This window comes from Heterocephalus glaber, unplaced genomic scaffold (assembly GCF_053883595.1).
Source record: "Heterocephalus glaber isolate CG9 unplaced genomic scaffold, H.glaber_assembly_v1.0 deba00001606, whole genome shotgun sequence".
NCBI lineage: Eukaryota > Metazoa > Chordata > Mammalia > Rodentia > Bathyergidae > Heterocephalus > Heterocephalus glaber.
The window spans coordinates 40,590,234-40,616,097 of record NW_028258377.1 but is presented as its reverse complement, the minus strand read 5'-3'; the positions used below and the strand labels follow the sequence as shown (position 1 = coordinate 40,616,097).

The window sequence follows — 25,864 nt, the reverse complement described above, 5'->3', positions numbered from 1 at the left end:
AGAGGAACTGCCCGACAATAGTAACGCACACACAGAAACAAAGACAGAGACAGAAGGTAACCCTAACCTCTGGGGTCCCAAGGCCTGGGTCCCACTTAGTGGCCTCTACAGCGCTGGGCAGCCATCCCTCCATCTGCCTGAAACAGCCTCCTACCTTCCCCAACGGAGGCCTGCTCCCAACCGGACGCCACGAGGCCCAGGTGTCCCCTCCTGACCACAGAACTTCCGGCACGGGGTTTCCAACGAACAGCCTCCAAGACACACCGAGGGGCGGGCCTTACTTCCAGGGCTGCATCTGCCCTGCCCTGGTGACGAAAACCTCAATTCCCACCCCACACTCGCGCCCGCTTCCTGGCGGCGGATCCCCTACCTTGAACTTGCAATCCTTGCGCCTCAGCTGTCAGGGTTGCTGGGATCACAGGTGCGCAACCCCGCTTCCCCGCACACCCTGCGGTCCATCTGCCCTTTTCTTTGATTTCAAACCAGCCCGGGTCCTCACGTCCTCCAGCCTCGGGGGCGGCCTGGCCACACAGTCTACCCAGGCCCCAGGCCCCAGCACCTGCCCACTGCCTCCCTGCCTCGCATCCTGCAAGTCAGTTATTTCCGCCCAGGTAAGGGCTCCTCCTAACGCTGACCCTTCTCAGGCTGCCAGCTCAAAACTCCTTCTGGCATGAAGAACGTTGTCCAGAAGTTCGGTTTCTGGCCAGCACTTCTATCCGGGTGGAAGTCCCTTTGCTGTGCCAGGAAGCTGAGAACTTGCCTCCCTGGGCTGGGTGGTGGCAGTGAACCCTACCTAGGGTGGAACCAGCTGTGCGGGTGCCAGTTACCACCTTTTTCGACATTGTAGTTATTTCTGCTCACTCCATTTCTCTTTTCCTACATTTTTATGAGACATAATTTACATACTACAAAGGCCACCTGTTTAGAGCATGCAGCTCACCCGTGGGCTGGGACAGGTTCCAAACACCTGCATCACGCAAAAGAAACCCTGAACCATTAGAAGCAGCCCTTCCTGCCACCTCCCCAGCCCTAGCCAACCACCCACTATTTTCTGTCGCTAGATTTGCCTATTCTGGAAATTTTGTAAAAATGCAATCGTACAGCTGGATATGGTGGTGCACACCTCTAATCCTGGCCCTCTGGGAGGCGGAGGCAGGAGGATCAAAAGCACAAACCCAGGGCTGGTAATTCAGTGACTTAAATTTTAAAAATTTAAGAAAGGCTGGGGCTCTCTCTCTTTCTCTCCTTTATTTTCTCTGATTGTGTACTTTAACTCTAATTCTGCCTAATAAAACTTCTTTCTGCCCCTGACCAAAAAAAAGTCAATAATAAAAATAACAAGTTTAGGGATGTAGCTCAGTGCAAATGCCCTGGACTCAGTCTGCAGTACCACATAAGTGCACACACTGGAGGGAAGGAAGGGAGGAAGGAGGAAGAAAAGAGAAAAAGCAATACAATCACACCATGAGCTGGGTATATCTCAGTGATAGAGCAATTATCTAGCATGCTCAGGGCCCTGGCTTCCAATCTCAGCTGCACAAAAAGAAAAAAGAAACAGACGTGGGGCTGCACACCTGTAATCCCAGGACTTGGGAGGCTGAAGTAGGAGGATTTCTGTGAGTTGGAGGCCAGCCTGGGCTACACAGTGAAACTGAAGAAAGCAAAAGTGCAGGCAACGGAAGATCATTGTACAAAGGGCAGCCAGCTCGCTCTAAGCCCCAGCCAGTCACGGCTCACTGCTGGTAATTCCACACTGTTCCACAGGGTGGGGCCACACACAAGGGAGAGGAGGCCCCGGGCTCCAGGCTTCAGAGGGCAGGAGGGCTGACCCGTGGGGGGTGTCCCTGCCCCATCACACCCTGCCAATGGGACTCCAGAGCAGGGGGAGCCAGGGAGGCCTTTTCCCCTGCAGTCCGGGATCAAACTCAGGTCCAGCAGAGCCTGCAGCAGGGCCAGCACAATACCGCCAGGCCACATTCCCAGCCCACAGAGGGCCTCTCGCAGCGATGGGCAACTACCCACCCATATCGCAAACCTAGGCCTGGCTGCGACGGCAGCGCCAGCGTTCATTAGACACTCAGCGTGGACGCGCACCGTCCTAACAACCCGATGCAGCAGGGGTGGGCCTGCATTCAAAGCCCACCCTGTCCCCTTGGACAAAAGGCCCACACCCTGCTGTCCTTTGCCTTTTATTTTTTAATTTGGTACTGGGGATTGAACCAGGTGTGGGTGTGCTTCACCACTGAGCTCCAGCCCCAGCCCTTTTTCTTTTTTTCTGGTATCAGGAATTGAACTCAGGCAGGCGCAGCACAGTTAAGCTCCATCCCTGGCCCTTCCTTTTCATTTTTTGAGAGAGGGTCTCACTGAGTTGCCTAAGCTGGCCTCAAACTTGTGACGCCCCACTTCCCAAGAGCTCGGTGTGTACCACTATGCCTGGTGAAATATGTTTCTTTTTCTCTGCAGTGCTGTGGGTGGAACCCAGGGCCTCATCATGCGTGTGTGCAAGGGCGCTACCCTTGGGCCACAGCCCCAGCCCTCTCCCTTCATTCTCAGTTCAGCAGTGTATCCAGGACTCTGGTAGATTCACCCACTGCTATTTCTGCACCAAATGACCAGCTGGCGGCTGGAAACCTCACCGCCTATCACCCCGAGGTCTGGAGGCCAGAAGTCCGGACAGCACGTCTGAGTTCTCTGCTAATCCTGTTGTTACTGGGAGCGGCCCCTCCTCCACTGCTGAGGTTCCCCTCTCCTGTGGGCTGTGCCCACCTAGCTTTTTGTAGCTGTTCTTTGGTTTTTGCACAAGCCCCCTCCATTTGTTTTTTTTTTTTTTTTCAGATAAGGTCTCACAGCTCTGAGCTCCTGGGCTCAAGCAGTCCTCCTGCCTCAGCTTCCTGAATAGCTAGGACAACAGCACACAGCCTCATCCGCCTATGTCCCCCTGCACCTTGGCAGCCAGCAGCAATCAAATCCTTCTGGTGCTTCAAATCTCTCTTTATTATCTCTTTTGCCAGCAGCTGAATAAGATTCAGCTTGTAAGGACTCATGATCATGCTGGGCCAACCCAGTGTAATCAGGGTCAGTTTCCCTGCCCAAACAACACAACTACCCCCAGGAATGACTCCCACGGGCTTTGGGGACCAGGGCAGGACATCACTTGGGGGTGTTTTAACCCCACTCACCCTGTCCTTCCCGCTGCCAGCCCCCAGGTCTGCAGAGTCCTGTTGTGTCCCGTCTCAAGGGCACTGCGCCCAGCCCTGGCCACTCCACTCCACTAGTGCCTTGGGTCTCACCATCCGCCCCTCCTCCCGGCATCCTGCCCCCTCTGAAACCCCATGGGAGCCTACATGGTCTGAGAGCTCCCACGGCGCCCTGTCAGGCTCTGCAGTCCCTGGAAGATGAGTCTAGCTCACTGCCTCTCTCCACCACCCAGCTCAGGTTGAACACTTGCTCGCTTTCTGCTGCTGCACTCAAATCCCTGAGACTGGGTAATCTGCAGAAGGTGAGAGGCACGAGAGAGGGCAGGAGTGCAAGAGCAAGAGGAGGCGAGGGCAAACGCACAAGAGGGGTGAAGCTTACTGCTGTCAATGTTTTCTCCAGTGCTGGTATCGAACCCAGGGCCTTGCACTCCCTGGCCCAGTGCTGTGCCATTAGGCCACATTCCCAGTGCCAAACTGACTTTCATAACAACCCACTGTCATGGTAACTGACCTATTCCCACGGTAACAACACTTTCCGTCACTGTGACAAAACAAACAAGAAAGTCAACTTATAGAGAAATTAGTTTGCCAGGTGGGTGGCACACACCTGTAATCCCAGTTCCCTAGAAGCCAGAGACAGGAGGATCGCAAGTTTGAGCTCAGCCTGGGCAACTTAACAATGCCCTGTCTTGAAATAAAAATGTTTTAAAATATATTTTTTAAGCTGGTGATATAGCTGAGTGCAAAGGCATGGGTTCAATCTCTAGTAGTGAAAAAAATTTTATTTTGGTTCAGTTTCAGAAGTTTTGGTCCATCCCTTCTCAGCCTTTTGACTAAGATCAAGGGCAGAAGTTTTAGTCCACCGTTACCTGGCCCTGCTGCATCGGACCTGTGGTGGGCCAGTACCTACTGGTAGGAGCGTGCCAGGTAGAGAAAGCCAGGAAGTGGAAGCGAGACAGGAAGGGACCAGGCTCCCAGAATCCCCTTCAAGGGCAGGCCCAGGGACCTCACTTTCTCCCACAGGCCCCGCCCCCTCCCAGAGTGCCCCGAGCTCGCGCCAAGCCTTTGACACAGGCCTCTGAGCGCCACGCAGAACCCACGCTTCGGCAGACGCGAGTTCGCTCTTGAGGCCCTAGGCCCGCAGGAGATGAAGTTTCCAACGCGTGAATCTGGGTCGCCTTCCGGGCCCAGCAGGCGGAGAAGAGGTGCTCGGGAAACTTCCGCATGACGGGAACGCAGCGCAGCGGTGCAGAGCCGGCCCGGCCCCGCTGCCTCTGCAGCCCTGGAGATGCTGGCTGCGGAGTGCGAGCCCCAGTGCCACTCTGCGCCCACCCCGGCCGGGATGTCGCCGCCTGGGGACCGACTATTTAAGGAAGGGAGCTGGCGCTCGCAGCTCATCCGGCAGGAGCCGCGACGTCGATTCCAAGAGAGAGGCTCAAGAACGAAGCAGACATTTTCTGGGCACAGGAATAGAAAACGTGGCCATCGAGAACGTGCTCAAGAATCCTGTCAGGCTGTGGGAGGCTGCTCGGTGCTGTTCAGAGGGGCAGTGTTGCACACTCGCCTACACACTCGCACACAACGCCACCGACCTCTGCCAAAATGGGGACAAAAAGGAGGAAGGGTATTCCGCGGGCGAACAAGGCCCCGCGCTTTGAGACCATAGGGAAAGGGTGACAGATGAAGCAGGTGGCAAGTGCCGCCCCCAGCACCCCGGACCCAGAACAGCTGTGGCACCACCGCCTCCATCCTGGAGAAAGCCCAGATGGAAACCCGCCTGGGAGAGCTCGGCTTCTGCTTGGCCTGGAGGAAAGCGTGCTTCAGGGTGCAGGTCGGGAGTCTGAGGCTCAGGATGGCCCCTGTGGCCACCCCAACCCAGAAAGAGCCCCAGTGGGCGCCCTCTAGCGGCCCACCTCTGCACAGCGCCTCCACAGCTGCCCAGAGCCTGCGTGTGAAGCGCGTGGGTTACATGAGCCCAATGCAGTCCTCCCTTCGGATTCTTTTTTTTTTTTTTTTCCAGTGCTGAGGATGAAACCTAAGGTCTCATGTATGCTAGGCAAGCACTCTACCACTGAGCTACATCCCCAGTCTTCTCTCTCCTAACGTTATCCCTGCTGGAAATTGGAGCCACAGCTCCTGGGTCACTGGCTGGAAGATGCACAGCCTTGAAGCCTCACCTTAGAAACTGCTGAGTGGCGAAGGTCTGTAATCCCAGCGCTCTGGGGAGCCCAGGCAGGAGGATCACAAGCTCGAGTTAGCCTGGGCAACTTAGTGACTTGATAAAACCCTGTATTGAAATTAAAAAAAAAAATAGCCAGGTGTTGTGGCGCATGCCTATAATCGCAGCACTGGGGAAGCTGAGGGAAGAACATTGCTGTAAGTTTGAGACCAGCCTGGGCTACATAGCCAGATCCTGTCTCAAAACGAACGAAAAGCAAGCAAGTGGGAAAGTGGGAAGGCCCTGGTCCCCAGGACAGAAAGAAAAGGAGAAAGGGAAAGGCGAGCCTAGTGGCCCAGTCCATGCAGGCTCAGCCCCAGTCACATCACTCCTGATACGGGTGCCCATCACCCCAGCCTTCCCCAAAGAGAGGCCTAGGGTCCTAGCCCCTGGTACCTGTAACTTGGACCTTATTTGGAAATAGGTCTGTGCAGACGCGATCAGACTGAAAGCACCGGAGTGGGCCCTAATCCAACAGCACTAGTGTCCTTAGGGAAAAGAGGGCAGGGGATGCCGCTCAGGGGTAAAGGGCTCACCTCACCTGCATAAGGCCCTGGGTTTGATCTTCAGAACTGCAAATAAAGGAGGCAGGGACACCGCATCAACACAGACACAAAGAGAACACCATGTGCTGGCAGGGCCAGACGCTGATATGTTTACGAGCCAAAGAACACTCAGGACTGTGGGGACACCAGAAGCTAAGAAAGGCAGGACACAGATTCTCTCCCAAGCCATCGGAGACATCGAGGCCCTGCCAACACCTGGACTCTGATTTTGAACTTCCAGCCTCCAGAAGTATGAAATGGCCGAGTTCTGTAACTGAAACCACACAGTCAAGGTACTTTGTTTTGGTGGCTGCTGGAAATGAATACATCCAGGCTCTGCCTCCTTTCAATCCATCCCCTTTGCCTCCTTCATCCAAGGAAAAGGGAGCACACAAGGAAAAGGAGGCACAGGCTGTTATGGCTTATATCTAGAGGTCGCTTCAAAGCTTCACGTGCCTCTAGGTGGGGCTTTTGGAGTGGCTGGATCATGGATGTGTGATACTGGATTAGTCCACTAAGGGGTTTATAGATGGGTTGATGTTGGGAGGAGAAGCCTGGTGGGAGATTGGTCACTGAGGGCATGGCCTGGAGATTTTATTTATTTATATATATATATATATATATATATCTCCCTACTGCCTTGAGTGCTTGCTGCCTCCTGCCTACCCTGCTATGGACTGTTTCTCCTCTGAGATGCCCCTTTGCCATCCACCCTGCCTTGGAGCCAGCTGAATATGGACTGAAACCTCTAAAAGCTGTGAGCCAAAATAAACCGCTCCTCCTTTAACTTGTGGGTGTCAGGTATTTTGTCCCAGCAACAAGACACAGGCCCACTCCTCACCCTGAGGGGCTCAGGCAAGCACACACCTGGCCCCAGCTGTCCCTCTCTGTTCATTCCTGCTGCACTGCGCGGTTCAGTGAGGGACCCACATGTGCATATGTGGACACCTGAGCTAACGTCCATGGTCTGTTCACTGGCTGCCCACCCACCCACCCACACTGTGGTCACCCCACAGACCTTGGGGATGGGGCTCTCACAGTTGCCTGGGCAGGGATGTTCTGCATATGCCCCTGGTACTGCAGATTCCACAGCCTTGAGGGAGAACCCGGGAGAGGGGCAGTGGAAGCCCTGGAGGGTTCAAGGCCCAGGGTGTGCGGGGGTCCAAGCATGGGGTGTCCAGAAGGGATCCCTGTAAGACGTCCAGCACATAAGGACCTAACAGTAGCCTGGGACTCTCCAGGTGGCATCTTACTCAATCCTTATCTCAATTTTTTTTGGTTTTTTTTTTTAAATACAGTCTCACTATATAGTTCAGGCTGGCCTTGAATTCACTACGTAGCCCAGGCTGGCCTCCAACTCATGGCAGTCCTCCTGCCCCAGCCTCCCGAGTGCTGGGATTGCAGGCGTGTGTCACCATGTCTGGCCCTTATCTCATTTTAAAGAGCCAGGTGTGGTGACGCAAGCCCGCTTTCCCCGCGCTCGGGAGGCTGGGGCAGGAGGATCACAAGTGTGAGCCCAGCTTGGGCAGCTCAGCGAGTCCCTGTCTCAGAAGAGGAAAGAGAAGGCTGGGGACGCTGCTCAGTGTGAAGGCCCTGGGTTCGATCCCTAGCACCACAAAATAAACAAGGACTGGAGGCACGGCTGGCTCAGTGGCAGAGCACCTGTGGGTTCGATCCGTAAGTACCACAAATAATAACAACAGAAAGAAAACAAAAGCAAACAACTCCAGAAACCCAAGGCCTAGTAAGTTACACGGTAACAGTATGAGCTGGGCTAAAGAGACACTGACTGCGTGTCTTGGGTCAGACCCTGGTCTGGTTAACTCCTAGGCTCTTCCTCTTGCCATATACCCTCTTTTTAACCCCAGCCTCATTCTAAATTGGTGAACTGGGTGGGGGTGCTGACGTAATGCCTGTAATCCCAAGCACTCAGGAGGCTGAGGCAGGAGGATTGCAACTGGAGGTCTGAACCATTTAGAGAGACTCTGTCCCAAAATAAAGGTAATAAAAAGGCCAAGGGGTGGGGCTCGGTGCTGAGATGACAGGCCTGTGCTGCCACACCCAGCCACCCCCTCCTGGTATCCCGGACACAGGCTTGAGCAGGGTTCGGAGAAGTAGAAGTGAGAGCACAGGTTTGTTAGCAAAGACCAACAACCAGTGTCCTCCTCAGGGTGGGCGCCGGGCAGTGAGAAGGGCTCCTGGCCCTGGGAAGCCAGGTGTGGAGCCTGTGTGGCTTTCACAGGAAGCAGCAGCTCTCGGGACTGGTGCAGCAACTCCCTCCGCTCAGGCTGAGGCGAGGGCTTCTGTGCCTGTGAGGACCTTCAAGGCAAGACGTGCCACGGTGCCCAGGGCCATGGTGTGGAGGGGCCAAAACCACAATGCAAGTGGGACTACGAGGAACTCTACTCGAGTTGCAGTCACTTTCCATTGTTTAGAATATTCTAGCACATGCGTCCCTAGGCAGCTTTGTCGGTAGAAGTGGGAGCTTCCCATGGTTTCCAGAGGGCTCATCTGGGGCCCCAGAAGCCTGTGGTGCGTGTGCCCCCTCACCAGTCCTGGCTGGGGTCCAGCTGCAGAATCCTACATTCTCTGTGGTTTCTAGAGCCCCAGCTTCCTCTTTTTGTCTCTGGCCTTCTGGTCTACTCCTTCCAGGAATTTCTCCCCTCTATCCTCTGCCCTTAATGAAGTGCCCACATAGGTCTAACAAACGCACACTGTGAAGGGAACCCTCACAGACGGGATGCACAGGGCCGGGTGTGTCTGGGAAGCCTCTGCAACTTCACTCAGGTCTGTAATCAATCTGCTGTGGCTGTGTCTAGCTGTCCCCCCAAAATCTCATGCACTCATAGGCTTGGCTTTTCAGAGGTGGCTGGATCCAGCGTGTGATGCTGGGATCAAGGGTATGTGATTATTAAATTAGTCCACTGATTGGTTTAACATAGCCCTGGGTAGGATTAGGACTGCCCTACCCTGAGTGTATGTGCTACTCACCCTAATGGGTGTAGTCTGGATTAATACAAGGGACAGGAAGAGGGTCGTCATCACCGCCACTTGTCACTTGTTGCTGTCTTCTGCTACCCTGCCATGGACTGTTTCTCCTCTACAGTGCTACCCTGCCTTGGAGCCAGCTGACCATGACTAAACCCTCTGCAACTGTGAGCCAAAAGAAACTTCCCCTCCCTCATCTTGTGGGTGTTTGTCTCAGCAACAAGAAAAACTAACTGAAACAACCTAACTCCAAAAAGAACCAATTTTAAAAGCCATTCTCAATTTATAAATGGGAAAGTCTCTCAATAAACATTCCTCTAAACAAAGTATTCAAATGACACAGGACACCAAAAAAGGCAGGAGCTCACTTTCATTAGCCGCCAGGAAAATGCAAGTCAAAAGCACACCAGGACACTACTTCACCCTGACTAGGATTCCCGCGTTGAAAACAACTCTCACAGCAGTTAACAGGGAAGGACTGGAATCCTGTAACAATGTGGCCACTTTGGAAAACAGCCTTGCAGCTCCTCAAAAAATTGAACACAGAGTTACCTTCCGACCCAGTAATTACCAGGAGAACCAAAAAACCTACAACCACACCACCGCTCGTACATGAACATTCACACCGGTGTTACCACCACACCACATGTGTATCAGCTGATGGACGAAATGATGACCTTGCAGGTTATCATTTAATAAAGAAGTGCTGATGAACACCACAACAGATGAGCCTTAAACACGTTCAAAGAAGGCAGGCATGAGAGTATTATTTATAGGACAGCGCTTCTGTGACATATTCAGGACAAGGAAATCTACAGACAGAAATTGCCGGTGCATGGAAGTGCACACTTGGGAGGCTGAGGCAGGAGGATTGCTATGAGTTAAGGCCAGCCTTAACTACACAGCGAGACCCTGTCTCAAAAACAAAATGAACACACACAAAAAAGAAAGCAAGCTAGACTGGTGATAGCTAAGGGCAGTGGTAGTGAACCTATGGCACTTTGTTAACTTGTTTTTCTTTTAAGACAAAAGATGCTAATGTATGAGTTGTGCTTTTCTAAATCAAAACTTCAGTATTCGGGTTTAATTGCAGAGTTGGCGCTTTGTGATAAATGAGTGGGTTTTGGGTCACAGTTTGGGCCCTCGTCTCTAAATGGTTCGCCATCACTGGTTGGGAGTTGGGGAAGAGGAAGGAGACACAGGTGAATCCCTAGTGAGGCGAAGGACGTGCATGGTTCTGCGAAGGGCACTCACCATGGGGTGCTGGCTCAGGTCGTCAGGGCTGGGAGGGGCCCACGACAGGCCATCTCCACGCTGGCCCGGGTTCATGCAGCGTGCCTCGACCCACATCCAGAGGCCTAGAGGCAGGGAGGCTGAAGGCCAGGAGCCTGGAGTTCCGGCTTCAGCACAGGGGAAAGCTGGTGCCCCGGTGGGCGGAGACAGACACGTGCGCCTGCGTGAATCCGCTTTCCGGCCTCGGCCAGCGGCTGTGCCCACCCCGCCACTCCGCTACAGACGCGCTTCCTGCAGAGGCCGCTCACAAACAAGGCTCCCAGGTTTCCCAGGCTACCCTTCCAGCCAACCCAACACCAAACGTTAACCGCCAAGGGTGACAGCGAAAGGAGACGGACTCTTTTTTGAGAAATTGCTAAATTGCTCAAGGTGAGCTCGAATTTGTGATCCTCCTGACTCAAGCCTCCCAGAGTTCTGGGATTACAGGTGTGTACCACCGTGCTCAGCTGAATTTTAAACAGGCAAATTATGCAGCATGTGAATTAAATCTCAATTAAAAGGGTTCCTCCTCAATTTTTAAAGACAGGTCTTTGATCTATTCTGGTCACCTGAGTACTGAAGTCAAGAGAGGTTAAATGACTCGCCCTAAATAATTTATCATTTACAATCCCAAAAGCAGCGACCAAAAGCAGCTGGGCATGGTGGTGCACGCCTGTGACCCCAGTACTCGGGAGGCTGAGGCAGGAGGATCGCTGGGAATTCAAGGCCAGCCTGGACTACATAGGGAGACTGTCTCAAAACAAAACCAAAACCAAACAAAATAACCCCAAACGATAACCATAAAAACTTATGAAAAAGGGCTGGGATGAGGCCCAGCGGGTGTAGCACTTCGCTGGCTTTGGAAAGGCCGGGGGCTCAGTCCCCAGAACCGGGAAAGAATCTCCCCTGGACCTTCGTTCTGCTCATACCTGGACCGCATCACCATCCACTACCCGACAGCTGTGTCCCACTGACCGACTGGGAGGTGCTTCCCACCCTCCTGGGCCAGCTCAGCCTGCAGGGCCTTTCCCTCCCGGCGTCATCCCTGCCTTCAGGCCCAGTCTCCAGTCTGGGAGCTGCCTTCCAGGTGTGCCTCGTCCATCCGCAGAGGCAAGAACTAGGAGATATGAAAGGGCGCTCTGGGACCTGCTAGTGGGGTCGGAGGGGGCTGCGGTTTTAAACCGATCAGTGTTGTTGTTTTGAGGCAGGCTCTGGCAAAGCAGTGCAGGATGGCCTTGAAGTCCGGGCAATTCTCCTGCCTCAGCCTCACACAAGGGTGCGCACGGCTCCCACGGGTAACCTGTAAGCACTTAACGGGAATAGAGCTAGCGTCTGGAGAAAAGGGGTCCAGACCCAGCGTGAGGTCGCCCCTTCTGTCTGTTGCGTCGGGGCTCCCAGTCACCGCGATCGGACTCGGCGCCCCACACGCGGTCCCGCCCGGACGCAGGCCGAGTCCGCAGTTTAAGCCTCAGAGCGTCGGGATCGGGCCACCGGCCCCGCCCACTCCCCGGGCCCACCCCTTCCCCGCCCCCGGGGCCTGGCAGGCAACGCAAACCCCGCCCCTAGCCTGCTCAAACCCGTGGTCCGTCCCGCCCCTAGAGCCAAGACTCCGCCCCTTTAGCTATTTAAGGAGCTAAACGCCGATTGGTCAGAGTCAGAGACCTCGTTTCCTAATTGGTTGTAACATCCGGCGGTTTTCACAGGCCTGGCGACCCGGAAGGCCACCCGGAAGTGATTCCCGAGGCGCCGGGCCGCGTGGTTTGCTCTAGGGACGCGGTGGTGATCGCCGCTGCGATGACCAAAATAAAGGCTGATCCGGATGGGCCTGAGGCTCAGGCGGAGGCGTGCGGCGGGGAGCGCACTTACCAGGAGCTGCTGGTCAATCTGAACCCCATCGCGCAGCCCCTGGCTCCTCGGCGCCTCACGAGGAAGCTGTACAAGTGCATCAAGAAAGGTGCGGCCGGTCGGGCGGGCGGGCGCGAGGACGGGGGCCGGGCCGGGTCGGACCGGGCCGGCTGACTCCGCTGTCATTGCAGCCGTGAAGCAGAAGCAGATCCGGCGCGGGGTGAAGGAGGTTCAGAAATTCGTCAACAAAGGGGAGAAAGGGTAAGAACCCTCCCGCCAGCGCTGGCGGTTCTGGTGGTGACCGGTGCCCGGTGAAATGAGGGTGGCCCCGACCCCGCCTGTACACAGATAGCCAGGCGGCCGGTGAACGACCTTCAGTCCGGAAACCGACTTGAAGTGTGAGCTGAGCTGCCGTCCAGCGGCGGCCACGGCGTGGACCGGATAGGCACACACAAGGGGTCGCGTGTTTAGATCGCCAGCCGCGAGGAGAACGCGAACTGCAGCGGGGATACTTCACTTTCTTCCTGGCCTTTATCAGAGTCTGAGGTTAATATGTGTTTTTATTCCCTGCGTTTCCTACTCAGACCGGACAGTCAGCCTCCCCGATCGGTGCCCAGCAGTCTGGCACCCATCGGTGCTATGAGCATTTGCCTAGCATGTGGGAGGCCTTGGGTTCCATGCCCAGCGAGAAGGAGACCGAGAGGAGAGTGAATGAATGCTGTGCATTGAAACGCAGCTGAGTCTTAGTTGGTGGTGGTGGTGAGGAGGATGGAGTTTCCAGAGCAGCCCTATTCATGCTAAGATCCGAAGACACGGGGAGTTGGTCTCGGAGGAGAGAGTGGCCCGATGTGAGCCTTGTTTAGCCATAGTGAGTAGCTTCCCAGAACTCTGGGGGGTCACTGGGGGTCAAAGCCAGGAGATAACTATACTGACACCTTAAGGTTTTCTGGCCAGGTGTGGTGTACACTCGTAACCCCAGCACTCTGGGAGGCTGAGGCAGGACCACAAGTGTGAGACCAGCCTTGGCAATTTAGCAACTTAGTAAGACCCTGTCTCAGAAGAGAAAAAAGGGCTGGGAATGTAGCTTAGTGTGCAGGCCCTGGGTTGAATCCCTAGTACCACCAAAAAGATTCTTTTGGCAGTTGAGAAAAGCCCTAAGCGAGGCATGAGCAGATGTGGGTTAAGAGCTGTTGGAGATGGACTTAAAGTGTGGGTTTGAGAGGATGTTCAGCTGTGGACAGCTGTGAGTTTAGGGCTGGGTTTAAAGGTCAGTGGGAAAATGCCTGTCCAGCATGCAGAAGCCTGGGGTCTGATCTCTAGTACTGCCAAAAAAAGCCACAAGTTTGGTTTTAGGCGAGTTTTGACGTACCTTGGAGACATCCCCTGGCCTGTCCCCAGCCTCACTGTCAAATACACAGATGACTGCACATGTTTGGGCTTGGGCCAGGCTGGAGAGTGGATTCGAGAGTAGTAACTCCTAGGTGCACCTGACACCATGGCTGCTATCTAGGTCAGCCAGGAGGAGAGCACAGAGCAGAGGGCAGCTGAGGCCAGGCTGCGAGGACACCAACCGTCAGAGCTACTGGAAGGAAGAGGCGGCAGTTGGGGAGTCTGCGAGGCTGAAGGGGAATTCGGAGTGTGGAGGCAGCCTTTGCTCTGCCTGCCTCCCTTCCCCTCTTGGGCAGAGTGCATGAGTCTTAGCCCGGCACTCGTGGCCCTCCAGTGCCACACCTGCCAGTCTCTCCAGCTCTGCCATTTGCTTCCCCCCTCCTGATTCCAGAGGTTCCCAGGCGCCCGATGCAACTTCTCCCAAACTGTCCTCCCACCCGCTGCCCCGTGGGGTGCCTGGCACCAGTCGGGGCATCCGTGTCACCTCCTAGCCGGAGCCCTTGGGGCTCGGGAAAGCTGTTGTTCCTTGGCCCTCCTCCCTGCGACGGTACCCGTCGTCACACTGGGTGGCACTGACGTGTCAGGAGGGCAGGGCTCACCTCCCCAGCAGAAGCCGTTTGCACCGTGGGCTATTAGTAGCAGGCTCCTGCAGCCAGGGTGTTATTCATCTCTTTCCCCTGGAGCCGGCCCAGAGGTAGCACTTCAGGACTGAGGGAAGGAAGGAGCAAGCTAGACATGACGACAGTTGCTCTCATTTCAGGATCATGGTTTTGGCAGGAGACACGTTACCAATCGAGGTATACTGCCACCTCCCAGTCATGTGCGAGGACCGGAGTTTGCCTTATGTCTATATCCCCTCCAAGACGGTAAGGAGCGGAGCCCAGCCCAGAGAGGGGTCTGCAGAGCTGCAAGAACTGAAGTATTAGAGTTAGGGTGGCCTGGGTGGCCTCTGGCTCCACTGCTTCCTAGTTGTGCACTGTGCATCAGTTTGCTTTCTGTACTTGCGTTTGCTGCTTTTTGTGACAGGGTTGTGGTATGTATCGCAGGCTTGCCTTGAATCCCCTACAGCCCAGGCTGCCCTGGGACTCCCAGTCCTTCGTCAGCCTCCTGAATAGCTGGGGTTTCCTTTTCACAAATGGGACCCTCCCCCTGTGAACTATGCAAATGAAAGCAAGATGGAGATGAGCGTGCTTGGTCAACTGAGGTGCTGCAGGTTTGCTGGTTTCCAAGCCAGGTGTGGGGTGCACACCTGTAATCCCAGCAGGCTGCAGGCTCACAGGAGGATCCCCAGTTCCAGCCAATCTCGGTGGCTTAGTGACTAAAACCCTGTCTCAAAAATAATAACAATTTTTTCTATTTATTTTGGTACTGGGGATCAAACCCAGGACCTTGCGATTGCCAGGCAGGCGCAGCACCACTGGCCCCAGTAATAACAGTTTTTTAAAGGGCTGGGTCAGTGTGAAGGCCCTGGGTTGAGTCCCCAGAAAGATCCGAAATGGTGGCAACCTATGCAACACAATGCCTGCCCAGAGCACGGCTGAGGACGACCCCTGATGTACAGGCTGTGCCCTTTCTCCACATGACCTCCTCTCTGTTCTCTGCAGGACCTGGGTGCAGCTGCGGGCTCCAAGCGCCCCACCTGTGTGATAATGGTCAAGCCCCATGAGGAGTACCAGGAGGCCTACGACGAGTGCCTGGAGGAGGTGCAGGCCCTGCCGTCGCCCTTGTGAGGGGCTGGACAGCAAGCCAGGCACCGGTGGAAGCTGCTGGGCTGGCCGCTCACCCTCATAGCACCTCCCCGACTCCGCGGGGCACATGCTCTTCCCAGCCAGCTCCAGCAAGGGTTTCTTAATGGTAGAGCCAGAGTCTTCTCCATCAGTGCCATTTCCTGTTGAGCTTAAATGAAGACAGTTCCAGAGTGTGGGGTGGAAGTAAATGCTAAGACTGACATCTGGTGAGTCTGTGGGTGGTTTTTTTTGAGAGGAGGCGGCGTGAAGCAGCTGCTGGCAGGCAGGAAAGTGCGGAAGCAATCTTTCTCACCAGAGAATAAAAGGACCCTAGAGTACTCAGTGCTGTGCTGTCCTCCAAGGCCCAAGCTTCGGCTCCAGCTGCACGCTGACTCTGCTGCCCTCCAGAGTCCCAAATCGACGTCCAGGAGAGGTGGGGCTGGGAGCCAAGGTGACAGGACCGGGCTCTACTTCACAGATACCTGCACCTCCTATGCTAGAGACACCCCATTCTTTCCACTTCGCCCAGGGGCCTTAGAAGCCACTGTCAACCTTAGGGAAGCTACTTAGCTGCCACACAGTACATTTTGCAAAGGAATAAATCACCCCTAACGTAACAGCCCACACAGGACTCGGTAAACATGGTGACCCAACTTCATAAGGAGTAATCTGAATAGAGCTGGGTGTGAGGCTCAAAAGCCAGCTCAGACTCCATGCTCCTATCTTCCTAAATCCCCTGCACTGACTCTAGTCAGACTCTACACATCCAGGGACAAGCACCTTGTGTGGGATCTGCCATCAGGCCTTCCCAGAGGACACCACCTGCCAGGTTTGGTAGCAGCAGCCATGAGACCATGCCCAGTACCTGTGTGCAGCAGGCACGCGTACTTGTTATTAAGCTCTCGGCTGGCAGGAGTAAGGAGAAGGGCTATGAATATATTTACTCAGTTATAAAACAGTGGCACTCAGTTCTACCTTGTGCTATTTACAGTGGGGAGTGGATATGTACAATGGAGACTGTACAGCGGAGGCCACAGCTGGACACCCCTGGGCTGTGGGGCAGGAGAGGACACAGCCTTAGCATGGTGGTGAGACTGGCTGAGGGCAGGGGTGAGAAATCTCTGCTGCTGGTGGCCAAGCCCTCTGCTACTCTGGGCTGTCACTAAATCAGGGACAAATAGAGACTGATTGAGGGCAGAGGCCAGCATCCGCCTTTGGGCCAAGGAGCCCGCTGCCCAGGGTGGGTTGGTGCACCTCATCCCAGGCTTCTGCCAAAGGCCCCACCCCACATACTGCCCCTTGGCCAGGTGCTCTGAAACCAATCCCAGTCCACTGAGGCGGACTGAGGCTTTAACAGCAAAGTCCCTTTCAGACGGAAGTCAGAATATGATCCGTTTCCCGTCTGCTGGGTTCTGCTCCATGGGACAGTAGGGACACTTCAGCCTGCAAAGGGAGAGGCAAGAGCATCTCAGGGGTGAGCCAGGCCAAGATGGAGCGGGGTGAGGGCCAGGGGAGACTTACTTTCCTCCATTAATGAGCTTGTTGAGTGCATCTCGGGAGATGACGTGGCCGCAGATGAGTTTGATGGGAGGGTTGGAATCTGATGTCTGCTGGCGGAGGATGGGACAGGCGAAAACCGAATGGTACCAGCACTTCATGCCGAGCTCGATCTCGATCTGGAGAGGCCGACAGGTCTGAGTTCCACTTCCTGTCCTGCCCGGCCACTGCCTCTTGCTGGCACCCCCCCCTGCCAGGCCCAGGCTCACCGGCAACTCGTCCTTGTGACTCCAGACGCCAGTGCACTGCCTCTGCTCAATCACAGCTTTGATGTTCATCAACACGGGGAGTGCCACACAGCCAGAGGCAAAGCTGCAGAAGAGAGCCAGGGCTGGGGTGGCCGGGGCCACGGAGCCCAGCAGCCAGAAGGACCACCACACCGTGTCCAGCACAGGACGTGAGACAGGACTGGACAGTGGCATGAGGGCCAGTCGGTCCCTGAAGACCCTTCAGGTCGCTCATCAAGTGCCACATATATAGTTAGCGTGCCCAACTCTGGAGACCCATTCTAATCTACCCTCAAACTGAAGAACCTCCGGGAAAGGCCAGAGGAAGCACCCAGGCGGATGCCTGCTCGGCCAGAGCACAGCAAACCTTGGTACGAGGGGACTGGGGTCAGTCAGTGTGACAGGCCCTCCTGGGGGAGCAACCCTGCTGCGGTCCTAACAGTCCTGGTCTTGGTCTTGGGATGACTGCTCGGGGAGCCCTGTGTGAGAAACGCCCACAGTGCACATGGTGGGGCCGCATGACAGTCCAGTCGCCCTCGAGGGGCTGGTATGTTCCTGCTGGGAGATACTGTTGTGTAACACAGATGTCCAGTGACAAAGCAGCCAAGAACAGAGTCGGTCTCCCATCCTGGGATGGAGCTTGGGACTCCACAGCAATCCAAGACCAACAGCTGTCCACTGTGGGTGTGTGGCTCGTGTCAGTCCAACTGCCCTTTATTCCTTGTGAGGTGCCTGGGAGGTCCATTCACATGGTGAGCCTACCTCCTTTCTCATCTGTAAAACGAGGATAACCGCGACTCTAGCTTCCAGGGTTGCTGAGTAAGTTGGGAGAGAAGAGTATTACTGTGAGGAGACTTCTAAGCCCAGCTGTAAACCCACGTTCCACAGCCACGTGAGTCCTCCCCGGAGGGAAGTGGTGTCAGGGCCTGGGAGGCGGGTGGCTGCTGGAGGGCTGTGGGTCAGCTTGGAGGCTCTCACGGGAATCCAGGCCTGTGGGGCAGAGAGGCAGAGCCTCTGCTCTCCCACTGTAAGAACAGGCGACTTCCATCTGAAGGACAGCTGAGTCAGTCAGGTCTAAGAAGCACCAGGAAGTGTTCCTGACCGGGGCAGGGGGACTCACAGAACTACGCTTCCCTCTGTCCCCTCCCCTCCCCTCCCCTCCTCCGCCCCTGGGGCCCTGCAGTACCTGACGCTGAGCGGGGACTCCACAGAGAGCCCCAGCAGGGAGCATGCGTCCCGGGTGAAGGTCTCACAGATCTCCGCCCAGTGGCTGCTGTCCAGGAGGTGGCAGTAGGGAGACTTCTCCAGGCCCAGGCGCAGGTACACCAGACTGCCCATCATCACCTGGATCTCTACAAGGCAACCAGGGAGGCAGAGCTGTGAGGCGCAGCACTGTGCGTCCGTCCGGTGAGCCCTCGTCCCAGACCCGCCATGGAGCAGGGACTGAAATGGCCTCCGGCAAAACGAATTCTCTCGAAAGCCCAGGGGAGGTGGGGTCTCCCAGCTGTTTCCATACAACAAGGACAAGCACTGCCAACAGGGAGTTGGGCAGAGCGCTGAGTCCCTTTCCAGTCTCCTTGCTGTCCTGCCACGTGCATGGAGCACACGCCTCAGGTTGGCACTGACGGGTAGCAGGGCAGACCCCAGGTCCCAGCCTCTCAGGGGCAGCAGGCCCAGCTAAAGGTGACAATCACTCTGGCTTTCATGACGTTCACGCATTCATTTCTATGGTGCTGGGGATCGGGCCCAGAATCTCAGGCACACTAACTGGGCACTCCGCCACTGAGCCACACCCTTGGCCTTCATATTTATTTTTTAATAAATTTCAAAGCAATAAGTATGAGTAAGGTGAAAGAGAAAGCAGCCTCCAGGTTACTCTGATGAGCATCTCCAGGGCAGGACCCAAAGGCAATCTTAGTGTGCAGAGAGCGGCTTGGGAGGGCCTGAGTGTGCAGGTGCAGAGCCCTGCTAGGTGCACAGGAGGGGAGTTCGGAGGGCTGAGGTGATGCTAAATGCTACGGTGGAGGTGGACGACGGAGACCTTGGGCCTGGAGTTCATGAGGCAGTGGGGGATCAGTGTTGGGCTGGGGAGGCAACAGCCAGTGGCGATGAAGGTGGAGGCCAACCTGACCGGCTCTGGGGTCTGCCTGGGGACTGGTGAGGACGTTTCTCAGGGTGTCCGGGTGGGTCGCAGAGGCGTGGCCTTGGGGTGTCGTCTGGTCCCTCCCCCTTCCTCTCTGGTGCTCTTCAGGCTGCCATGAACTAAACATCTATGCTCCCCCTCCCCCTCCCACCGGGATGTTGACCAAGGACTGAATCCCTGGAACCATGAACTTAATTAACCTTTTCTCCTTTAAATTTCGGGTGTCGGGTATTGTGTCCCGGCAGTGAAACCCCAGGCTGGTGTAGGGACTGGCAACCCGACGCAGAAGTGGCCACATCCATGTCTTGCAGGCCTCAGGAGCAGCCTCCCCCCGCGGGCTGGGCACTTACCCCGCTGGTGCAACCGAGCAAAGGGCTGGAAATGCCGGGCATAGCTGAGGGCCTCCAGCTGCTTCTCAGGGCCACCGGCCAAGAGGCGGATAAAGTGCAGTCGGTGCAGCTTGAACTCCAGGGAGCTGTTGAGCTCCAGCAGGCGCTGCCTGTGGGAGATGGCCCATCTGGGAAGAAAGGGGCCAGGTTAGTGGAGCTGGTGGGGTAGAGAAGGACCCCTGGTCGAGTCAGGACCTGAGATGGATAAGCCAGCTCAAGCACATCTGGGGAAATCGAAGAGCACAGACAAGCCCTGTGCCCAGAAAGGCTGAGGCAGCAAGCCGCCACCCGCCCTGGGGGTGGGGGCAGGTACTTACTGCAGGGCAGGGCCCAGGTCCTGTTCGTGTAGAGCTTCCAGGATTCGGTTCAGCTCCAGGAAGGGCTGTTTGAAATCCAAGTCCACACTCAGTGTTGATTCCTGTGGGGAGAAAGATCCACCACTGGAAGACTGTTTCCAAAATTCTGCCAGGTACACAGAAAACTACTTCTGCCAGACAGGCTGCAGAGAGGCAGGGTGTGTGCTGGAGGAGCCGCGGTGCTGCCGGCCGTCTCGGTGAGGCAAGGGCCACACAGGGACTTCCCAGCCTGCGGACTGCAAACCTCCCCCCACCACCAGAGCACGGGAGATGGACCTGGGCCAGCGTTAGGCGGCGTAGTCAGGAAATGACTCCTTTTCAATCCCCCTAGTTAGGCCAAGGCAGAAACTTTTTTACTGCACTGCCAGCATGTCTTTAACACCTGACCTCACTAACCCCTTTTTGGTTGTTTTGGTTTTTTTTGTTTTGGTACCGGGGATCAAACTCAAGTCCTTGCACTTGCACAGCAGGCGGCGAAACCACAGAGCTAAATCCCTGGCCCTCACTAACCCCTTTTTAATAAAGGGGTCTCGGGCCTCAGCTCAGCACCCTGGTGGCAACCAATTCTGACTGGAAACCAGAAGATTTGCTTTTCGCCGTGCATAGTTTTTAGAGGTACCTGCTGTTCATGTCAGGAAGACTGCTTTCCTCCCTAACAGGGAAAAGGACCAGATAACCACAAAGGGCAGGTCCTGTCCGCAGCTCTCGGCCCGGCCCTACCTGGCACAACTCCTCGGCAACGCTGAGCATGCCCTGCTGGTACAGGTGCTCCACGATGGCTGTCTGCAGCGTCTGCTGCTGCTTCTCTCGCGAGTCCCACACCGAGTCCGCAACCACGCCGCAGATCTCCGCGTCGAAGTTCTGCCGAGGAGGAGACAGGGCCCTGAGGCTCCATGCTTGAGATTGCTCCCCGCCAGGCTGCACTCACCAGCTCCAGTGCGGCCCCACCCCAGGCTGGCTGCTCACTCTGTCGATGGCTTTGCCCACTCGGGACACACTGCTGTGGATATCCTTGTGGTCCGAGGCCAGTTTCTGGACAGTGTCTCTGATCTTCCGGCAACACTGGGACATCACCAGGGACAGGGTGGCTGACAGGGGGGTGCCCTGGAGAGCTGTGGAGAAACAGTAGACTCAGGCACCACACACAGCACTGCACACCCACTTCCTGCAGACTGGGTCTCCGCTTCCTCTGCTCCAAACGCCGTGCAGTGAGCAGGAGGCAGCCCCAGCTCGTGACCCCAGCGTCTGCCACGCTTCCACCGCACGGCCTGGGGCCGGCCAGGTGAGACAAGCCAGTCCCGGTGATTTCACACCCTCATCGGTACACCTGTGGGCTGCCGGGATGTGAAGACCATTTGGCACTTTCTGGGGATTGAGTACCTCATTTTAATTCTTCTTTTTTTGGTACTGGGGATCGAACTTGGGACCTTGTGCTTGCAAGGCAGGCACCGGAACCACTGAGGTAAATCCCTGCCCCCCGAGGACCTCATTTTAAGCTCATTTACTGTACTATACATTCTATGTTTATCTGTCAAATGGTTACCATGTAATACAGTAATTCCACTTCCAAGAGAAATGAAATCATGTGTTCCCGCCAAAACTTGTATATCAGTATTCACAGCAGCATTATTCATAATAGCCACAGGTCGGAACAACTCAAATGTCTACCACCTAATGGATAAACAAAATATGATCTATCCATACAACAGAACGTGGCCCTGAAAGGAACGCGGGGCTGGCCCAGGCGCCCCAGGAAGGGCCCCGAAACACTGTGCTAATGAAGGAAGCCAGACCGACAGCCCCGTGTGGTGTGGTTCTTTATCTGGAGTACCCGAGCAGGCAATCTACAGAGGCACAAAGTAGAAAAGTCGCCGAGGCGGACTGGTGTTAATGCATCTGGTGTCTGTGGGGAACGATGAAAGTATCCCCAAATGAGAAAGTACTAATGAATGTGCAACTCTGTAGATTTAAAACCACTGAATTGTATACTCTAAAAGGATGAGCTTAGTGATAAGTGACTTACACCTCAAAGACATTGGAACTATGGCTTCTTGTGGTTAAATTTTTCTTTTCTTTTTTTTTTTTTTTTGGTTCCGGGGATCGAACTCGGGACCTTGACCTTGCAAGGCAGGCACCGGAACCACTGAGCTACATCCCCAGCCCAATTTTTCTTTTTTTGTCTGAGACAGTTTTACTATGTAATTCAGAGTTGCCCTGAATTCAAAGTGATCTTCCTGCCTCAGCCTTCTCAGTGCCAAGATTACAGCTGTGCACCACCACAGTCAGCCTTCTCTGTGAAGATCTAAGATGATGTAAACATGAAAGTAAGTAACAGAAGCTGAGCCCGGTGGTATGTGCCTGCAGTCCCAGCCACCCAGGAGGTTGAGGCAGGAGGCAGGAATGTTTGACTCCAGCCTGGGTGATTTAGTGAGATCCTGTATTAAAATAAAAAGAGCTGTGGATGTAGCTCAGTTCAAGACCCTGGGTTCAGCCCCCAGTACAATCAATCAAGTTTCCGAGACTGCAAAGTTGAGCCACAGTCATTAGGTGACAATATTACATCACTGTTTCACTGCTTGGTTTTGATGATCACAGTGCATTTACATAGGAAAAAGCTCTTTTTTTTCTTTTGTACTGGGGATCGAACTCGGGTCTTTGTGCTTGCGCAGCAGGTGGCGAAACCACTGAGCTACATCCCTGGCCCAGGAGAAAGCTCTTGATCTTAGGAAGCACCCACTGAAGGGTTAGGGACACCTAAACTTACTTTTCAAATGGCTAAAAAGTAACAATATGCAAGAGAATGATACAGCAAATATTGCCACATGCTTGACAGACCTGGGTGAAGGGTATATGACTTATTTACACTATTCTTGGGACATTCCTGTAAATTTGAAATTATCTTAAAGGTTATTGAAATTTAGAAACAGAAAAGCAGGGTCTAGGCAAGCAGCTCAGAGCTGGCCTACCATGAATCAGGTCCTGGGTTCAGTCCCTAGCACCGTAAGGAAACAAACAAGCAAACAAAACGGTGAAGAACAAAATGGACATGGAAACAATTTCAGGTAAATTAATATTTTTGTTTTGTTTTTAAAGATGGCATCTCACTATGAAGCCCAGGCTGGCCTTGAACTTGATCCTCCTGCTTCAGCCTCTCAAGAGTGCTGGATTTACAAGTGTGTGCTGCCACACCCAGCTCCTGTTGGGCTTTTTTGACAGAGCTCAGAGGCTGACTGCCATTGCCTCCCTGCGGGAGGCCTAGAGATGCATGTGTCAGCATCCTACCCAACATCGCCCTCTGGCCAGTCACCAGGGAGCCCAGGCCCGCATGTCCACAGGCAGACACACACCTGCACTGGCCAGCTCGGCCCGCAGCTGGCCCACGTAGTGCAGCAGCTCCTCCAGGCTCCGCTCGCAGTGCTGCCCGTAGGTCAGGAACTTCTGCAGGACCTTGTCCAGTTCTCTCTCCACACAGGCGCACTGCTCCATGGCACCTCAGCCTGTGGAGGGGTGGCTGGCTCAGCCCCAGCTGGCTGGCCGGGGCAGAGGAGATTCCCAGACCACTGATTTCTCCAGAGCCCCCTCACCTTTCTCGGGTGAGTTTCTGCTTAACAAAACATCTAGCCACAGCTTCCCATCCTGTGCCTACTGGGTGCCCAGGTAAGAACCACGGTGAGAAAATGACAGTTTTCAACTCTTTTTACCCTCTTATTTTTGTTCGTCTCCCCTTTTAGTCAGCAGGCTACACAGCACACTAGAAATCCGCGCACTGCGTGTGGTCCTAGCTCATGTGTTTTCTTATGTTCTCTCGCCATGTACTGTGGTGACAGTGGCCAGGAAGCAGTCCTCGCCTGGCTGACAGGTGGAAATGTGGCATGGTGAATAAATGGCAACCGTGTCGGCCGGATGGGCCTGGCAGCCCCCCGCGGCTCTTGTGGCTCCATGCAGGGGACTGACTGCTTCATCCCTCAGGGGCCCTCTGCTCCCCTTGCCCATGTGTGTGCAGGCACTGCTGCAGGCAGCTGGCTCTGGCCGGCCCAGCCCGGCCTGGCCTGGCTCCCCGACTCTCACTGCACCGGGGCCTGCCTCACCCACCGCACTCCTCCTGCATCCCCTCCCACCCAGCTCGCTGCCTCCCTCCATTTCTGAGCAGCCCTGGCATCGAACGGTCCTCAGACTGTTGGCAAGAGCAGTCAGTTTTCCTCTCCACCGTCACCACGACCGAAATGAAGGGCAACGTCGCCCACCCCTCCACAGCAGAGCCCTGTCATCTGCCCTCCAAGCAGGCAGAGTAACGACGCAGAGAACCCCGCGCCCATGCAGACCATGGGGTCCCCCACTTTGACCCAACTCCTCCTCACCCGCAGCACCGTGGGTCCTGGCCTCATTCTACAATCAGTCTCCCTCCCAGACAGGAGACAGCGACAGGGAGATGGCCCTGGGCCACAACAGATCCGTACTTTCTCTCCTTACGTGGGATGACAGCACCACTCTAACACCTGTAATCGCGGCTTCCAGATGCTCTGCCCCATTGCTCCTAAACAAATACTCCACCCTGGGCGTGCGAGCCATGGGCGGCATGTAACAGGGACTCCTGTCCAGGACGGTCCTCGCCACTGCTCTCATTAACACCTGCCATTTCACAAGGCCTCATTACGTGCTAGGCACTGCCGATGACTTCACACGCATTAACTCAATGACTTAATTCTCAGAACCATGTACAAGGTAGTGTGGCTACTGGCCCCGCTTTGCAAAGAGACAATGAGACACAGGAAGGTTGGGAGGTGGAGGAGTGGGAATGGGAGCCCAGCGGTGGCCACAGGCTCCTTCCCTTCAGTGCTGTGCCTCAGGTGCCCTCAGGACCAGCCAGACAGACCACTGCTTCACCAGGAAAGGAAAGCAGCAAGTATTTGTGGTTGGGATAAACGTACCGCAACCATCACTGACGACGATGCACAGGAAGCAAGCCATGCAGCCTGTGAGAACCATCGCTGGGGAAGATGGGAGACAGGAGAATGTTTGCCAAGAGTGTCTGGGAACCAGAGTCACAATTTACCAGAAATAAACACAGCTTGGGAAGGGTCCAGATGTCACCAAAGTCAAACAGTCTGGCTCTGTCGGACACCAACGACACCAGGAGTCAACATCTTGAGACTGTATGAAAAGGCAGAGAGGGCCAGGGATTTAGCTCAGTGGTTCCAGTCTCATAAGCGCAAGGTCCCAAGTTCAATCCCTGGCACCAAAAAAAAAAACAAAAAACGGACGCAGGATTTTCCCTGTCTGTTGGGGTAAGGAGACGATGTGAGGGCCTGGTCACTAGAGGATCCAGGTGCAGGGTGACGTGGGGGACGCGTGGGGGACGCGTGCATGGCAGTTCACGCTCACTTAGAAACTGGGTTCCAGGTGCGTCCAGAGCAACATCAGTAAAACCCCAAACATGGTCTTGGCAGGGAATAAAATGAAGTCAGGGCAGAACACTAGTTGTGTAAATTAAACATGTATGCACAAAAACCAAGGCAAACAAACAATATAGCAAATAAGAGGATGTACAGTTATCCCCTGGTGTCCATGAGGAATTGGTTGGAGGACAGCCTTGGATACCAACATCCACAGGTGTTCGAGTTTCATACAAAATAGGACAGTACTTGATAAAACGGACACACACCCTTCTCTCTTGTAATTTAAATAAAATTTTTAGTGTTGGGTGTTTTGGTGCTGGGGATCAACCCTGGGCCTCAGGCTTGCTAAGCTGTGCTTTACCACCGAGCTCTACCCCACAGTACTTTCTTTTGCAATACTGAGCAAAAAATTGAATCCAGGGCCTTTGCACTGAGCTACCTTCCCAGCCCGCCCCCCTTTTTCTTTTTTTTCTTTCTTTCTTCTTTTTCCAAATGGATCTTGCCCAGTTACTAGGTTGCCCAGACAGGGCTCGAACTTGTGAACCTCTCTATTCAGCCTCCAAGAGTGCTACAAGTACAGGCCTGTGCCACTAAGCTTGGCTTTCCGCATATTTT

General features: G+C 54.9%; 2 protein-coding genes across 2 annotated transcripts; one reads left to right on the top strand and one right to left on the bottom strand.

Moving 5' to 3' along the window:
- Positions 1–11,931: 11,931 nt before the first annotated feature.
- On the top strand, positions 11,932–15,404 carry Nhp2 (NHP2 ribonucleoprotein). The gene is made up of 4 exons (XM_004836691.4): positions 11,932–12,174; positions 12,257–12,326; positions 14,215–14,320; positions 15,059–15,404. The coding sequence occupies exons 1-4, from the start codon at positions 12,015–12,017 to the stop codon at positions 15,182–15,184; spliced, it is 462 nt and encodes a 153-aa protein (XP_004836748.1). The 5' UTR covers positions 11,932–12,014; the 3' UTR covers positions 15,185–15,404.
- Positions 15,405–16,097: 693 nt separating this feature from the next.
- Rmnd5b (required for meiotic nuclear division 5 homolog B) lies at positions 16,098–23,339 on the bottom strand. Its single transcript, XM_004836688.4, has 9 exons — positions 23,201–23,339; positions 20,820–20,965; positions 20,574–20,714; positions 19,815–19,915; positions 19,459–19,625; positions 18,152–18,317; positions 16,948–17,050; positions 16,703–16,857; positions 16,098–16,624 (listed from the first exon to the last, which is right to left on the bottom strand). The coding sequence occupies exons 1-9, from the start codon at positions 23,337–23,339 to the stop codon at positions 16,561–16,563; spliced, it is 1,182 nt and encodes a 393-aa protein (XP_004836745.1). The 3' UTR covers positions 16,098–16,560.
- Positions 23,340–25,864: the final 2,525 nt, after the last annotated feature.